We start from the raw sequence: 17,836 nt of genomic DNA on the forward strand, positions 1-17,836 counted from the left end.
AATATTTTTTAATTAAAAATTCTGTAAAATTTAATTACTCATAGAAATTAAATGTAAGAATTTTCAAAAATTTCAATTTGAAACCTCTTGAAATTCAATTACATATACTTCTAAAAATTTCAATTTTCAACCTTCTAAATTTAATTCTAAAATTTTCAATATACAAATTTATCGAAAATTTATAAAATTTAATAAAGCTTTTCAATATAATAACTCTTCCAAAATTCAATTGCTTAGAAAAAAATGTTATCGTAAATCAATTGTAAAATTATTGCCAATCAATAATTTTTGTCAAATTCTTCGAAAATTGAATAATTGAAAACAATTTTAATTGAAAATTTTGCAAAAATTTAATTATTGTCTGAAATTTAAAAACATTTTGAAAAATTAAAATTTTCGAAAACTTATAATCTTTTGAAATTCAATTATTTCTAAAAATTTCAACTGTATCTTTAAAAAAATTCAATTATTTTTAATTATTATTATTTTTTTTAAATTCAATTAAGTACCTATTTAAAAAAGTTTCAAATAGACTTGAAGAATTTCAATTATTGTTAGAAATTCAAATTCACAAAAATTTATTTCAATTTAAAATCTGAAATTTATTTATTTATTTATTTATTTAAAGTTATACACGGGCATGAGAAGCCCTATACATGAAAATGCAAAAATATATACATAATATAGTATATACATAATTGGACCAAAGGCGTCCAAAATCAAAAACAAAAGAAAAACTTTTAAGCAATGAACGGCCTGGTATTATTAGAACGATTTTTAAAAAGAGTTGTGCGCAAGGATGTAATAAATCCTCTCAAACTAACGCCAAAGAGATCAAGATTCTCGCTATACAGATTGGCTTCGCGACATAGTCGATTAATGACAGAGTTTTTACCATAATTAGTTCTATGATGTTGAATATAAAATAAAGAGGAATTTCTTAATTGTCTAGTTGGCGAACAGAAATTTATCATTGACAGTATCGCCGGACAATTTGTTTGTTTTGAATTTGAAATTCAATTATTAAAAAAAAATCAATTAAAAAAACTGTTTGAAACTTAATTATGCTTTGAAAATTTTTTTTGTCCATTAAATCTAAAAACTATTCCGAAATTTTGAGTTCGAATAATTTGCTTTAATCATATTTGAAAAATATTTAAAAATGGAACATTAAGAATTTTTTTAGAAATCCGTTACAATCTTAAAAATTTGTCTTGTTTCTGAAATATTCCGAATAAATTTTTTTGATAATATTTCAATAGAATTATTCTTATTAAGGAATTAATAAAATTAATTTAATGTCTAATAACAATAGTTATTTGAAAATAAAATATTTATTAACTAATTAAATTTATTAAAAATAAAAAATCAACTTTTTCGACTTTAATGTCTATTTAAATTGTTTTCTTATTTAATTTTTTATAAATTTTAATTTTAAAATGAATTAACGTTAATTTTAATCAATAGTTTGATATTCTGTTAAACTTTGTTTAATTTGTAAATATTAATTTTTATCAATTTACATTTTATTATTATTAGTACTTTTTTTATGTTACAATAACAATTTTCTATGTGAATTTAAAATTTCCCGCTCAATTGTAGTTGAATTTTTGAGATTGGTGGTGATCACGTGACAAATGTTTATGCACGTTATACGCATTTGTACAACGGTGTATGTTTTTATCCGCTTGACTATATATCAATTGAGAATATTTATGTAAATTATTTACTATAAACCAGTTAAAAAAATTCAAATTTTAAAAATTAGTGAAAAGTGTTAAATTTGTAAAATCAGTTAAACGTTCGAACTCCTGAAAATTTCGCTAATAAAAAGGTAAGAGAATTTTTTTTATTAATGATTCTAACCTCTTAACAACGTTAGTTGTTGAGTGACTATTTTCTATTTTATTATTAATTTAGTTTATTCACAAACAAACATTATTAACAATGAATTGTTTAGAGAAAATTGTTTTATTTTAATTATACTAAATTATTGAAATCTTGACTAGTAATTTTTATAAAATCGTGAAAACCTCGTGGTTCCGTCTTTCGGCCGGTGGAATCTAACCTCAAAATGTAAACATCCTTGATGACGCTCTAAAAACGTTTGCGTGTCTTGGTATTTTTTATTTATTTAAAATAAAAGGTTTTTTAAAAGTACAGTGATTTGATAAATCAAATAAATAAACTCAGTTTTATCGATTGTGATATTGTGATCAGAGTTATCAATTTTTTTTTTGATTTGTGTATCGAATTTTTATTTAACAACATGCCTACATGGAATCAAATACAAGCACAACTTCGAAATCCAAACAATCCAGTTGTATTTTTTGACGTTTCTGTTGGCAATACAGAAATTGGACGTATGATTTTTGAATTGTTCGATGATGTTTGTCCTAAAACATCGGAAAATTTCCGTCAATTTTGCACTGGTGAATATAGAAAAGATGGTGCACCATTGGGATTTAAAGGCGCTATTTTTCATCGTGTTATCAAGGATTTTATGATTCAAGGAGGAGATTTTGTCAATGGCGATGGAACTGGAGTATTAAGTATTTATGGAGGTGGAACATTTTCTGATGAGAATTTTACATTGAAGCATGATTCACCTGGTTTATTATCAATGGCAAATAGCGGGAAGGACACAAATGGATGTCAATTTTTTATAACTTGTGCAAAATGTAATTTTTTAGATGGAAAACATGTGGTTTTTGGAAGAGTAATTGATGGTCTTCTTGTTATGAGAAAAGTTGAAAATGTCCCTACGGGACCAAATAATAAACCTAAAATTCCTGTGACAATATCTCAATGTGGCCAAATGTAATGTTTGTAAACTTTAATCTAGCGATATTTGTATTAAAAAGTTATTTTTATTCAAAAACAAAAAACTGTTTTCTTTATTTTTTTATACCATCATTTTTTTAAACTTAATTTTCATTCGTTTCGTTTTAATATTATAATTTGTTGCTTTTTCAGATTTCTATTTTAATATATAGTTTTCTTGATTTTTTTTTGTTATAAATATTATTTTTGGCATTATTTAAATTTTTTTCTTAAATTTAATTTAAATTGAATTCATTTTTGCTTCCTTATGAGGAAGCTTTGTATTCGTGACGATTTTCAATTTTTTAAAATTGGTTTATATGGACTCATTTTCATCTAGAATTAATATTGAAGTACTGAGCAAATGTCGTGAATTTATTAGATTTAATTTATTTATATGTAATTTATTAAATTTTCACTTTCCAAATTATTTCAGAAACTTTTTAACGGATTGTCCTGAAATTTTGTATGTTTATTGTAATCATTAATACCTAAAATCTGATACCAGGATTTCCGAATATATTCACAGCATTTTATTTTTTACAATTTTTTCAAAATTAAAAAAAAAAATTTTTCAAAATATTTTTTTCTTTGTAAATTTAATTTTGTTTGGTAAAAAAACTTATTTCTTGCATTAAAACGAGTCGATTAACCTATATAAAGTTTATATTTTATTGAAATCTTTAAATTAAATCATTTTTTTGAATTTTTGAAAAAAATCGTTTTTTGTATTTTTTGAAATAACTTTTTCTTATATAGAAATTTTAATAAATTCTTGTCAAAATTGTATTCCTGTGATGAAAACGAATCGATTGAAGTATTTTAAATTTACATTTTACCAATATTTATAAATGGTAATGAAATGAACACCTAGTTTATTTTAATTTTTAATTTATTGGGAGAAATTCTAATTTTTTTTTAAAAGAAAGTTGATCATGCGGTGGATAAAGTAGGTTTCTGATATTTGTCGATAAAAATAGATATCAGTGGTTGTGATGACTCAAGTAGTACATGCGGGAATGAATTTCAGGGTAAAATGTTAAGGTGCTATAATTTGAAAATACACATTCTTATTTATGGGTAAAAATTCCCGAAGTTAGGGTGTCTAACAGTCAGGGAAAAGTCAGGGAATTTCTTTAATTTTCTGGAATTGTTTATAAATAAATTAAAGTAACTATTAGTATCAAAATTTTTTTTTACTTTTTTCCTAATAAGCAAATGCAAATTAAAAAGTTGCCCTTCACACTCAATTATTATTAAGCATGTGATATATCTTATATTCATTAAGTAAATAATTATTTACTACTATTTATTGAATCTAGTAAATGATTTTTTAAACTTGGATAACAATTAATTAATTTTTTTCAGTGAAATATTTGGTTTTTTAATATAAATAAAAATTATTTAATACAATTTTATTTTATCGGTTCAACTTCAAATAAAGTAAATTATTCATTAATACGAATAATTTATTATTTAATGCTAATACCGACATTTAACTTATAAAAATTTTTACGGCGTCGAATATTTAATTATCGAATTTTTATTTAGCAAAATTGTTTAAAGTGGATTTTATATTATGCAAAATTTTCATATCGAAAAATTTACATTTAACTAAAATTCAATTTAAAAAAAATTTCTATTCAGCAGAACTCTTACAAAGTATTTTTTCTAATATTTTTAAAAAATTTTAAATTAATATAATTTCAATTTAACGAAATTTATGTCTATAAAAATTGACAAAAAAAGAACTAAGTAAAAATTTTCTTAAATGAGAATTCTGTTAAATAAGAATTAGTTGGAATTAAAATTTTCTTTAATAAAAACTTTGTTAATTAAGAATTTTGTTAAATAGAAATTTTGTTAATTGTGGATTTATTCAATGATAATTCTGTTAAGTAAATATTTTGATAAATCAAAATTTACTAAAATAACAATTCTTTTAAAAAAAATTGTCTTTGTGAAATTTTTCTTGACATAAATTCTCTTTAATTTATAAAAGAATTTGAGAATATTTATACGTCTCCAATTAGTTTATTTATTTCAGTAAAATATTTTATTTTTTACGAAACATTATTTATTTATAAGTAAATGATTTAATTGTATCAAAATAAATTTTATTTGATCAAAATAAAAATTTTTTAGTGTAATTAAGTCAGAAAAAGTCAGGGAATTTTTTTCCTACACTGTAAAAAAAATTACGGAGTTAACGTTACTGGGAGTTAAAAATCAACTCAAAAAGAGAATTAATAATTAAATTAACTCCTTACAACCAACTCCCTAGGCATAAAAATTAACTCGTAAAGCATTAACTCCCTTCGCTTCAACTCCAAAAGGGTGGAACTTTTATAGCATCCTCTAGGGAGTTGAAATTCAACTCCTTTTTTTACAGTGTAGCAGTTTTGTTAGACACTCTAGAAGTGTAAGAGCAAATTTTTGATTTTATTTCATTCATTTGATAATAAATGAAATGAACACGTTATTATGAGTTTATTAAACTGTTGAAAAGATTTTTTAAAAACACTAAAATATTCTGAGTTATAAACAATTGAAGTTTTTTTAAGTGTTTAATTAAAAAATTTTAATCTCGGAATAGAATGAATTAATTAAAAGTATGTGATACATTTTTTCAATATTTTAACCCCCCCCCCCTCCCCCTTGTGATGCTTTTTCCATTTACGATTAACATGTAGTGTGATATTTTGCTAACCCCCCCCTACCCCCTAAAGCATCACATGCTTTATGGATGGCCCCTTTCATTTTAAAAAATTTTAGTATAGAAATAATTATTTTTTAGACAAATTTTCATTTTTTGAATTAACATTTGACAAAATTTCCTTTATACCAATTTTTATCTAACGAATTTTTGTTTGGCAGAAATATTATTTTATAGTCATTTTCTTTACATGGCTTTTTATTTAATCGAATTTTAATTAAGCAGAATTCTCATTCAATGGAATTTTATGTGATTCGAATTCTTAAATGACAGTAATTTCAATTCACCGAATTTTAAATTTATCCAAATTTATATTTGTACGAATTTTTAATTGATAAAATTTTCAAGAGGCCGGATTTTCATTTCTCTGAATTTATAAATATTCAAGCAAAAAGTCGATAGAAAGATTTCGACGCAATTTTTTAAAAATTGACCAATCACGATTTTCTTAATAATTTCTAATTGATGAATTTTCAAAAATTGTGCCAAAATCTTTCTATCGTCTTTTTGTTCGAACAAATGAAAATTCGATATCTTAAAAATTCGGTGTATTAGAATTTTTTTCATTTAAAAATTTGAATCACATAAAATTCGATTAAATGAGAATTCTATTAAAGTAAAATTAGCTTAAATTAAAATTCCGTTAAATAAAAAGTCATGTAAATTAAATGACAGTAAAATAAAAAATATGACAAACAAAAATTCAGCAACTAAAAATTTTCTTATGTAAAAAATTCGTATAAAAAGAAAATCTGTGAAATTTTAATACAAAAATTGAAAATTCGTCTAAAAAATAATTATTTCTAATAAAATATATTAAAATAAAAATGTTAATTAATGATTTTTATGGGAAATTCATGTGCCCTGTTTTTGTTTAGCTTAACGTTGCTTAAAATTCTTGACTCATACAATTAGTGAAAGTAATTTTTTTAAACTTTAATTTTAAAATTTTTTAATTAAAAAATGAAATGTAATTTAATAATATTTAATTATATTCTATCAACTTTTAAATGGTAAGTAATAAAAATAATATTTAACCCAATATTCTATAGATGGCTTCACAATTCGATGAATCTCAAACTACTTCTAAGTCTCTTGGTCAAGAATTGTGGACAACAGAAGAAGATGGAGAAAACGAGCCACCAAAAATGACTAAAAATACAATGTCAGCTAAAGATGCATTGAAGGTACGATAAAAATAAATCTATTTTTTTAATTATTATATTTAAAAAATAAATTGACTTTAGGCATGAATAAATGATTTTAGAAAAGAATAAAAGCTGCAATCGCGCAAACGACCAGGGAGACGGATATTTTGTGCTTGGAGCGTGCTTTCAGCAATGTACGTATTTGATTAAACATATAAATTGATGTTAATTATTAGTATCATTAATTAATTCGAAATTTTGTAATTGTAGAAAGAATAAGGAATTGAAGCGAAAGTTGTTCCGTACAAGCCTCCCAAATACAGTCTGCAAAAGACAGTAGCCACTCAGGTAAATTGATACAGAAAAAATATTTTTTTTCAACAGAGAAAAATGTATAATATCTACAAAAATTCATTTTCAATCTTTTTACAGTATGACGTCCACAATACAGATGTAAGAGATAGGGATTTAAAAATTTCTGCTCTTATGGAGGAAAACGAAAAATTAAAAAGAAAATTAGAAGAAGCGCAAACAGAAATAAATAACTTAAAAGCAGTAATTGCAGATGTGAACTCAATGGGTTGATAATTTCAACTACAATTCAAAATTTACATGTAATTACAATATTATTTTTATACGTCGTCAAAATTATATACTATTATAACAAGCGATATATTCCTTGCTTGTTCGGTTGAACTTGTACTCCTTATTGTTTACATATTCTAGTTCATTCATATGTATTTAATATTATTTAATCGTATTTCAAAGTTAACCATAATTATAATTCTTAATTAGGGGCCATTCATTAATTACGTAAGGGTCCTTAGGGGGAGGGGGGGTATATAAAATCTCTACATGGTCTTACGTGGGGGGTGGGGGGTAGAAGCTAATCTTACGTAAGATTTTGCCTAGTATTTTTCATTTGTATTGATGTAATTAATTTTTTAATTACATTAATATTGTTAAAAACTTACGTAAGAAGGGGGAGGGGGGGGTCCGAAAAATCTTATGTATCCTTACATGAGGGTAGGGGGGGTTAAAATTAGCCAAAATCGTCCTTACGTAACTAATGAATGGCCCCTTAGGTAACTTTTCGTAAAATAAAAATATCCATTCCATTATTATATAATGTATATATATGAATAAATTAATTATTCTCTTATAAAATTTATTGATTTAATTTAATTTTTTAACTTATTATTTATGATACTTTTACATTTAATTACACGTCAATAAACAATTCGTAGAAATTCTTTGGTTTGGTAACTATTTTAATTTCAGATTAAAAAATTAATATTTTTGTCTATAATTTGAAATTGAAAAATAATTTTTTTTACAAAAAATAGGGTAAGTGTACAATTACGGCGAGTGCGTCAATTACGGCGCGTTCATAAAAAATAACTATTATTACTATTATATTTAATATAACTGTTGCAAAATGATTTAAAAAAATTATTTTAATCTGTTTTTGTTACAATTAATAATAAAGATGCACATTTAAACAATTTTTAATTTAATTATATGAGATCAAATTTTTCCCCTTGCCGTAATTAAAACATTTTTAAGATTTCCAGGCCTCGGATCATATGACTTTTTCGGCTTTTCCCGACTTTTTTGCAAAAATACGATTTTTTTCGACTTATTTTAATAAAATATGACTTTTTAAACATTTAAAGAAAAAATTTAAACAAAATACGTTTATTTAGTATATAATGCATATCTTCTTTAGATCTTCTTTATTTCAATTATTTAACAAATTTTTAACTAAAATTCTTCACTAAATTAATTATTTTTAATAATTTTAATGAAATTCTTCACAAATTTAAATTATCTTAAACTATTTTTCAATTAAAATTTTTATGTTTAATTTAATAATTGTTTAAAATTTTAAGAAAAACAGCAAATAAAATTACCATAAATTTTTAATTCAAAATCACTTGAAATATAATTATTTGCAAAAATTTCAATTATTTTTAGCGATTTTTATAATATTCTTCGAAAATTGAATTATAATTATTATCTGAAATTTAACACAATCTTTTAAAATTCAATTATTTTTAAAAATTTCAATTTAAAAGCTTTTAAAATTTTCCATCTAAAATTTTTTGAAATTTAACAATTTCAATAATAACTCTCCTGAAATTAAAGGATTTTTAATGATTTTTATAATATTTTTCGAAAATTCAACTATCTGAAACTAGTTTTTAATTTAATAGTTTTCAAATTATTGTATTTTTGTCTGCATCTGTATCATCAAAAATTTTAAATTAAAAATCACTTGAAGTTCAATTAATTTCAAAAATCAAAATTCTAAATCTTTGAAAATCCAATTACTTTTAAAAAAATGTTATCTAAAATTATTTGATAAATTATATTTAGTTCTGTAAAATTTAATTATTGTCTGAAAATTAACCAAATCCTTTTGAAATTCAATTATTTCTAAAAATTTCAACTTTAACTCTTCCAAATTATTATTATTTTAAAAAATTTTTTTTTAAAAAATCTGTAAAACTTGTTAAGTATTGCCTAAAAATTTTTTTGACCATCAAAACTAAAATTTTTAATTCGAATAAATTGATTAAATCAGACTTTAAAAAAATTATAAAAATAGAACTTTAAGAATTTTTTTTAGAAATTTGTCTTACTTAAGTAAAATTTTGAAAATTTTTCTTACAATTAGTTCGTTTCTGAAATATTCGAAATAAATTTTCTTGATAATATTCATTATAGAATTATTCTCCTTACAGAATTAATAAAATGAATTTAGAACAGGGTTTCTACAAATTTCTCTTCGCGATATTCCATGATTTCTAGGTGATAAATGATAAAATTTCCATGATACTGCAAAACTTACTGTGAACATAAATTATGACAAATTAAAATACTGAAAATCGGTCATTTTTAACGAACGTGTAAATTCGAGTTTTAGATCATGGAATTGAAAAAATTACATGATATGATTAGAAATTCCATGAGATTTCCATGATTCCATGATCCAAAATTAATTTCCATGACATTTCCATGATTTCCATGATTTGTAGAAACCCTGTAATATCAAATAACATTAGTTATTTAGAGTAAAATATTCATTAACCAATTAAATTTTTCGACTTTTTTGAATAGAAATCAACATAAACGACTTTTTTTGTTCCTTAAAGTCGATCCGAGGCCTGAAAAAATTATTTTAATCTATTTTTGATACAATTATTAATAAAGATGCACATTTAAACAATTATTAATTTAATTATTTGAGATAAAAGTTTTTCCCTCGCCGTAATTGAAACATTTTTAAGATTTCCATTGGCTTCAATTACGGTGGGCAAAATATCTTCAAAATACACGTAGTTTTGGTCACCGTAATTGATGCACCGAAACTGATGCAAACGCGCCGCAATAGAAAATTACGGTATTAGTTTTAATTTCTCATATTTGTTTAAATAATCGATTTTTATAAAGTTAAATCTTTTTTTAATATATCTAAATAACATAAGCTTTTAGTTTCATAAGTCTTAAATAATTGATTTTCTACAATAGAAAAGTTGAATTTTCTATTTCAAATGTGTTTTGACTCGAATCGCGTTGCATTTTACCCTAGCGAAAACTATAAAATACAAATTTTTTCTAATACAAATCTATTGTGTGTAAATTTTTAATTTGAAAAAACTGTAAGTAATTTATTAAAAAAGACGAGGAAAACAAAAATTTTTAACCGAAATAAATAGTTTATTGACATTTTTTTTAAAAAATAAGCTCAAAAGAAAGTTTGGATTTTTTTCTGTAAAAAGTAGTTAATTTCAAAATGAGCTAAAAACAATTAATGAAAAATTAAAATTGGATATAAAAAATATTTAAATAAAAATATGGTATAGAATTTTTAATTTAATAAAAAATTTCGTTACTACTTCTACAATTCATTTTTAAGTATTATTATTATATTTATAAATTTTTTTTTTTATTGAACGTGACATACAATTTATACATATTCGTAATATTCCTCGATAAATTGTTAGTAGATAATCTACGCGCTTTTCTTCCTCTTTTGCATTATTTTTAGAACACGTGTTGCAAACTTCGATACCTCTTTTTTTTCTCAAGAGCTATGTTGGTATTTTTTTTTCTTTATACAAAAATTATACAATTGCAATCGAAAGATTTTTTTTCATAAACAACAATTTTTTTTTGTTACTTTTACAATAAGTTACGTTCTAAAATTAAGTTTACTTCTAAAATATGAACTATATAATTCTCACAAATAAAATAATTTTTTTTTTCAAGCGAAAGTTAAAAGAAATAAATTTTTTCTTTGGCACATGAAACAACATCTTATAAACAAAATAGGAAAATATTTTGCTTGAGCATTGAGAACGCGAAAAAAAAAAAATTCCTTCTAATTATTTTGAATAGGAAAATTGCTTCTAAATTATTACTTACAAAATCGTCTACAATTTTTTTTTAATATTAAGAAATTTTTAATCTTTTTTTACTTATTCGATTTTTAAACATTTTTTTTTTTTGAAATTTTATGAATTTCTGACTTTTAATTTCTACACTACGACAGTGTTTTAATTCTTAAATTATTATAGAACTGTTTTTTTAGCTCACAATCAGTTATGAGAGCTTTTAGTTATTACTTAAATTTAAAAATTTTTTGTACACTTGAAGTTGCCCCGTCACGACTTATCAATTCTTATCACTTTTTATAACTTTCCCCAAAAACACTTCCAACTACACTCAAGTAGTTCACACTTTTTTAGTTCAATTTTCTATCAAACACTCATATTTAACCGGACGAACAATATTTTCGATTCTATAATCAAGTTTGTGGGACTTGATTATTAAATTAGGACCTCAGATTGTCCTGCAAATGGCCCTGAGGGTCCTGGGATTTTGTTCGTTTTCCGGTTGTCGGGGGCCTCAGCTCACGGCATCGAAAATAATTGATTTCTTTTTTTTGGTACCGTGAGCTGAAGCTCGGTCTACCGACTATCACAAAATACATCCTCTTCAATGGTCTCGACTGGTCGATGATCTTCCACAACCATAATTGGTGTAGCTCCATCGTGAAGGCTCGTTTTCGACATTGATCGTCTATAAGCAGCTCTTGATACACTTCTTGTGAAACTGAATTTTCTAACAAGTTTCTTGTCCAATGGAGCTGGACTCTTGGGACTCTTGGCCAAGAATTCTTCATCAGCTTCATAGTGAGCCACCAATACTTCGGCTGCATGTTCCTGAATAACGTCCACTGCAAAATCAATATCATAATCCGTTGCATCCTCCTTGACAACACAAAATCTTAGAGTATATTTATTCATTACTCTCGACGGTATCATGTGTAGCTTTCCCGAGGCGTTAATATTTGCCAAAAGTTCCTGATTAATCTCATCATTCTCCTTCATACGAAAACATACCAATCCCACTGTCACGTCATTAACCACCTCAAATCTTTTATCCCTCTTGATCTTGGTCTCAAATCTCTTTGCCAGTCTAATATGATTTCGTATATAGTTTTGCAAACCTGTTATTCCATAGGATCTCATGACAAACCATAATTTAAGAGCTCGAAAACGTCTACTCAATGGTATACCCCAGTGACGATAATCTATCGATTCTCCAGAGTTAGCGTGCTGAAGATAGAGTGGATCAACGACCATTGCCGAGGTTAATTTAACTCGATCTCTCACCCACAAGCAGGAACAGTCAAAATTAACCAAAAGCCATTTATTTGGATTAGTATTAAAGGAATCAGCGTACTCGATACCGGCCATAAATGATCTTAATTCTGGACAGATAAAAGCACTACCAGCGTAAGCTCCATCGACGTGTAACCAAATTCCTGAATATTTACGGCAGACTGGTCCAATTTCCACGAGATTATCAAATGAACAGCAACCGGTGGATCCCAAAGTAGTGGAGACAAAGAAAGGCACTAGTCCATTGGATGTGTCTTCACGAATCGCCGTTTCCAAACGTTTACCCCTTAGACGACATTTATCATCTGGCTCGAGTACTCGAAGTTTCACAAAACTAATCATTGCTGCTTTTTCCACACACGAGTGGGATTCCATGGAACAATAGGCTACAAGACGTGGAAGAAATGCTGAATCCTCAGTATTGGGATCCTGTTCCTTAAGCATTCGAATTATTTGTGTTCGAGCTGCAAGCATCGAGACAAGAATACATTCGGAAGCTGAACCCTGTATAACTCCACCACCTTTGCCAGCTTCATTATCGGCTAAAAATGCTGCCGGAAGATTCATTGCTTTTGCAAACCAATCAAGGACAATTGTTTCGAGCTCTGTGCACGCTGGACTTGCAGCCCAAGAAAATCCAATGCATCCTATTGCGTCAGACAACATGTCACCGAGAATCGAAGGAAACGAGTTGCCGGATGGGAAGTAGGCGTGAAATCGCGGATGCTGCCAGTGGGTAATCTAAAAACAGAAAATTAAATGTGAAATTATTTGTCTAAGTTGAATTAATATAGTTGTAAAGGAGTTCTAATAGTGTATTAACCCTGAGGGTACGGAACCAGGAGAGAAAAATCAAGACTAACAATTTAGTCGCCGGAAAGTAAAACCACACATAAAATTCTGACTCCCATTGAATTAACATGGCCGTCAGAATTTTATGTGTGGTTTTACTTTCCGGCGACTCAATTGAGGTTTGGTTTTAGATTGAACACCTAGTCTAGATAACTCAGATTGTAATCGGCGTTGATACCATCATCATCTACCATTGTTTCAAAATTAGATATCAATGCTCATCCCAATCATATTTCATGACTGGTATACTCTGGTAAAAATTCCAGACTGTTTCCGGACTAATCTGGAATTAGTTCGAAATACCTGAAATCCGGAATTAATCAGGTCTAATCCAAAGTCAGTTCGATCAGACGTAACTAGTGAATGCAGATTCTAGATTTACTGATTACACAGGCTGGATAAATTTTGGATTCAATAGAAGTAATTTTGCATTTATTAACAGTCCGAAAATAATATGAAATATTTCGAAATTAGTGTGGACAGAAAAACAAATGTGAGATAAGTCCGAAGTAGTCCAAAACTTATATGAAATCAGTCCGTAACAATTCAAGTCAATTAAGAAACTTAATCTAAAATGAGTCCGGAATAATCCGAAGTTTGTATGTAAGAAATTCGGTATTAGTTAGCAACAATCTTAATCTGGTTTTAATCTGATATAACATCTTAATTCGAAATGAGTCCAGAAAAATTCGGAATTTATAATATACAAAATCATCATTGTTGTGGACTAATACCAGATTTTTTACAAACAGATTTTCAATTAAGATTTTAGACTTGATTAAATCCGTATTCGTTACACATAGATTGCCGAATAATTCGGACTCTTTTCTGATGAAGATTTTTATTTAGACTGCGACTGCAGATTTTGTACATATTAATACCGAATTTTTCCAGTCTATTTTCGGATTAGGATTTTTTTACCAGATTAAATCAGGATTATTGTAAACTAATACCGGATTTTCTACATAAAGATTATTACGGACTCATGTCGGATTCAGTTTTTTGACAGCATTTAATCCAGATTGTTACGTACTTTTTGCGGATAGTTTACATACAAATTCTGGATTATTCTATTGAAAATTCTGATTCTGGATTGAATTTGGATTGTTTTTTAATCTAACTAAAATCAAATTATTGCGGATTTCTTTCTTGTCAATTTCGGACTATTCCGGACTGATCTCAAGTTTATCTTTTCATGCAGACTGATTGTTGACTAATATGCATTATTTTCAGATTGTTTTCGAACAATATCTGGACTAATCCGGACTGATCTGTCTGTATTTAATCTGAAATCAATTCGAAATTTTATCCATGTCATTAGTTTTAAGACATCAATCTTGAATCAAAATTGAAGTTTCAGGCTTGAATCGGTGTTACTTTTTTGCTATGCTTTTTTTCCATCATTGACTTAGCTAAAATTGATCAAGTCTCAACCAAACCTGAGCTAACTAGAACCCATTGTCGATTCTCACCTGGGAAGTGGGTTAGTGTAATCTTAGCGAATTTTGATAGTACCCAAGTAAGAAGCGACATAGAATCAAGCCACAGTCTATTATCAGGTTGGATTTACATGTTGATGTAAATGCAGAATGTAATACCGAAAATAATGAGAGTGAAAAGGACAGGGATATATCACTATCCTTTTCACTGTAATTATTTTCGGTTTTGCATTCTGCATTTACATCAACATGTAACTCCATCCTAAATCTCGATTTTTTCGCCTGTAGCGGTATATTTAAATATGTCGATGAAGGGGGTCTGGACCTTAGGGGAGAACATTTTGAGGTCCTAACAGTACCTGTAAGATTATTTTGGCAATGTCAATCTGCGCTTGATGTTCAAGCTATACGTTTTCAAAAATTGTATTTGGGTATTTTACACCCAATCTGTAGTGAACGTTAGAAAATTCATTTTTAGTGAAAATTAAAAATTGTTTAAAACAATTTGAAAAAATTAAAACTAAAAACTTTATGGAATCGATTTTCAGTGCTTAAAAACACTTCGAGAATCAAATTACTTCAACAACACTGTATTTGAAAATTCTGGCGCCAATAAATTAACCTTTTTACATCTAGGCAAAACTGAACGTTTAAAAAAAGAACACTGCAGTTGTTCTTAATGGTTTTTAGAGTAAAGCTGAATATGAACCTGAGGTTAGGTTTTTAAAATTCTAAATGTTCGTTTAAATATGTCGGTTGAAAGTTTTAAAAACTTGAAACTTGTTTCTCAAGGATTTTCTGGGTCGCTGATTACGAATCTAAGGTCACTTTATCAATTTTTTTTTTAAATTCACCAGATTTGATTATAAATTGTTACTCGGAAGTTTTGGGGTCACTGATTATGAATCTGATGTCAGTTTTTCAAAATTCAAAATGGCGGATCCAATATGTCGGACAAAATTTCAAAAATTTATCGAATTTTCTTGAAACTCGTCACTCGGAGTTTTGTGTGGTCGGTGATTACGAATCCAATGTAATTTTTTTTATAATTCAATATGGCGGGGAAAAAAATTTTAAAGCCGTTTTAATTTGCTTAAAACTTGTTACTCAGGGGGTTTTTGGGATCACTAATCACAAATCTGTAGGGAATTTCATAAATTAAAAAAATTTTGACATACAATCAACATATAGATGTTTGTTTAGGATAAATGATTTCTAATTTTATTATTAGTTATTTTTAGAAAATTAATTTTTTTTCATTTTTACGTTTTATTTTTATGTTTGTTTTTTTTTTTAGTGAAATTTGTTTTTCACATTCAGATGACATAGGCCAACAATTATTATTCTTTGTCTATATTAAATTCTCAAATGTTTGGTGAACCATAGAGTATTTATTTGAATGATTATAGTCTATTGTAGGGATAGTGAATTTTATTGGGAAATATTGAATTTCTGAATATAAAAGGGAATATCGAGAAGAGTACATATTGAAACCTTTAAAAGCTATTAGAGTAGAGGTTTCACGTGTAATACAATTTAAAACCACACAACAGTGAAGGATTATAAAATAATTTCTTTTGATAAAAGAATGAGTATTTTTGTTTTTTTAGCAGTTTTTAAGTAATTAGTCATTTATAAGATTGAACATATTTTAATATATATAACTTATAATATAAATGAAATTGATTTGATTCAATTTTTTTGTTACAGCAAATATTTAACTAGATTATTTTATATTTAATAATTCATGTTTTGACATTTATGGGTCAATTGAAATGATTTTGATTTAATCCGTTGAAAATCATTAATATAAAAGCAATTAATTTTTTTAAATGATTTAAAAATCAATTTGAAAATAAATTTTTTAATTGATATTCTTTATTTTACAATTTTTTGTATTCTTTTCTTCTTTTTTTTTTAATTTTTGGGAGGTTTTGTAAATTTATAAATTATAGTACACAATACAAAAATTAAGAAACTTACTCCGGGCATTATTTTGCATTCTACATCCCTCATGATTGCTTCCCATGGTTCCGGTTTAAGGGGTGCTTCTTTGGGCAGAAGAGGCCTTAAATAACCGGGATCGACGTTTGCTGTTACTCGTTTACCCTCTAATGTTCGAAGGTATTCACAAATGTATTCCACCATTTCTTTTCCACGAATACGAAACTCCTCGATATTCATGATAACGATGCTAAATTTTTAGAAATTTTTTTTCTTTATTTATTTAACACATCACTTTAGTTTATTTTTAATTAAAGGTTTTATTTATTAAGTTTTTTTTAATCTAAAATTTCCTACGAATACAAGAAATTTGTTTAATGAAAAACAAATCAGTATTTTCATACTCACTTTAAAAATTTTGTTTTTTATTAAAAATTGAATCGAATCATTAAAAACAAAATTGATTTCTTTTCGATTTCTATCTGAAAATTGCACTTAAATTTAAAATAAATTGATGCTCGATTTTGAACGGCTCCATTCAACTTTCGGTACTTAGTTTAAACGCAGGTGCAACTTTCCTCAACAACATACAATGAGAGACTATGCTGGCTGGAACAGCGCAAGTCGGGTTTAAGCTCGATTGTATATTTTCTGTCCACGCAAAAAAAAATTCTGAAATTTAATATAATCTTTAATATAGGCCTAAAAAAAATTCTAAATAATTTAAGGTGATAAAAATTATATATGAGGACTTCTTTTTTTTTAATTGGAAAAAAATCTGCAATTACATTTTTTTATATTAAAAAATAATTTCTTTTTTTTTATTTGTCTTTTTATATGGGTCATATTATGAATAACGGAAGAGTAACATTATTTTTATAAGAAAAAAAATGATAGACAAATCCAATATTTTTTCATTATGATGAGAATGTAAAAAATAGTGCAAAAATTGAAATTTATTTTTAATTTAATAATAATGATGATTATTTAGAAATTGATTTTTGTTTTTAATTTTCTACTAAGGAAGGTCCACTGAGAAAAAAGGTTTGAGCTGACAACCAAATATTTCATTCAATATATGTGCAACTAAAACTTTTTGGTTGACACAACTAAACTTTAGTTGACAACAACCAAAGTTTGTTTCAGACGACTAAATAAGAAAATGAAAAAGAATTTGGTAGTCTCAACCAAACTTTGGTTGATGTCAACTAAAGTTTAGTT

The 17,836-nt window shown here is 26.2% G+C and overlaps 2 protein-coding genes across 2 annotated transcripts; one reads left to right on the forward strand and one right to left on the reverse strand.

The window, feature by feature from the left end:
• The first annotated feature begins 2,047 nt into the window (after window positions 1-2,047).
• Window positions 2,048-2,888, forward strand: LOC127278924 (peptidyl-prolyl cis-trans isomerase H). The gene has a single exon (XM_051300878.1). It carries the CDS (start codon window positions 2,270-2,272, stop codon window positions 2,822-2,824), a length of 555 nt encoding a protein of 184 aa, XP_051156835.1. The 5' UTR covers window positions 2,048-2,269; the 3' UTR covers window positions 2,825-2,888.
• A 7,716-nt stretch (window positions 2,889-10,604) lies between these two features.
• On the reverse strand, window positions 10,605-17,193 carry LOC127278916 (aromatic-L-amino-acid decarboxylase-like). Its single transcript, XM_051300867.1, has 2 exons — window positions 16,655-17,193; window positions 10,605-13,121 (listed from the first exon to the last, which is right to left on the reverse strand). Exons 1-2 carry the CDS (start codon window positions 16,853-16,855, stop codon window positions 11,664-11,666), a joined length of 1,659 nt encoding a protein of 552 aa, XP_051156824.1. The 5' UTR covers window positions 16,856-17,193; the 3' UTR covers window positions 10,605-11,663.
• Between the last annotated feature and the right edge of the window lie 643 nt (window positions 17,194-17,836).

This window comes from Leptopilina boulardi, unplaced genomic scaffold, assembly GCF_019393585.1.
Source record: "Leptopilina boulardi isolate dan_hultmark-lab unplaced genomic scaffold, ZJU_Lbou_2.1 LbouV2_213, whole genome shotgun sequence".
Taxonomy (NCBI): Eukaryota; Metazoa; Arthropoda; class Insecta; order Hymenoptera; family Figitidae; genus Leptopilina; species Leptopilina boulardi.

Coding starts and splice junctions, on each gene's coding strand:
- LOC127278924 (XM_051300878.1), top strand. CDS start 2,270: ATGCCTACATGGAATCAAATACAAGCACAACTTCGAAATCCAAACAAT.
- LOC127278916 (XM_051300867.1), bottom strand. CDS start 16,855: ATGAATATCGAGGAGTTTCGTATTCGTGGAAAAGAAATGGTGGAATAC. Junction 13,122..16,654: donor AATGCAAAATAATGCCCGGA/GTAAGTTTCTTA, acceptor TTCTGTTTTTAG/ATTACCCACTGGCAGCATCC.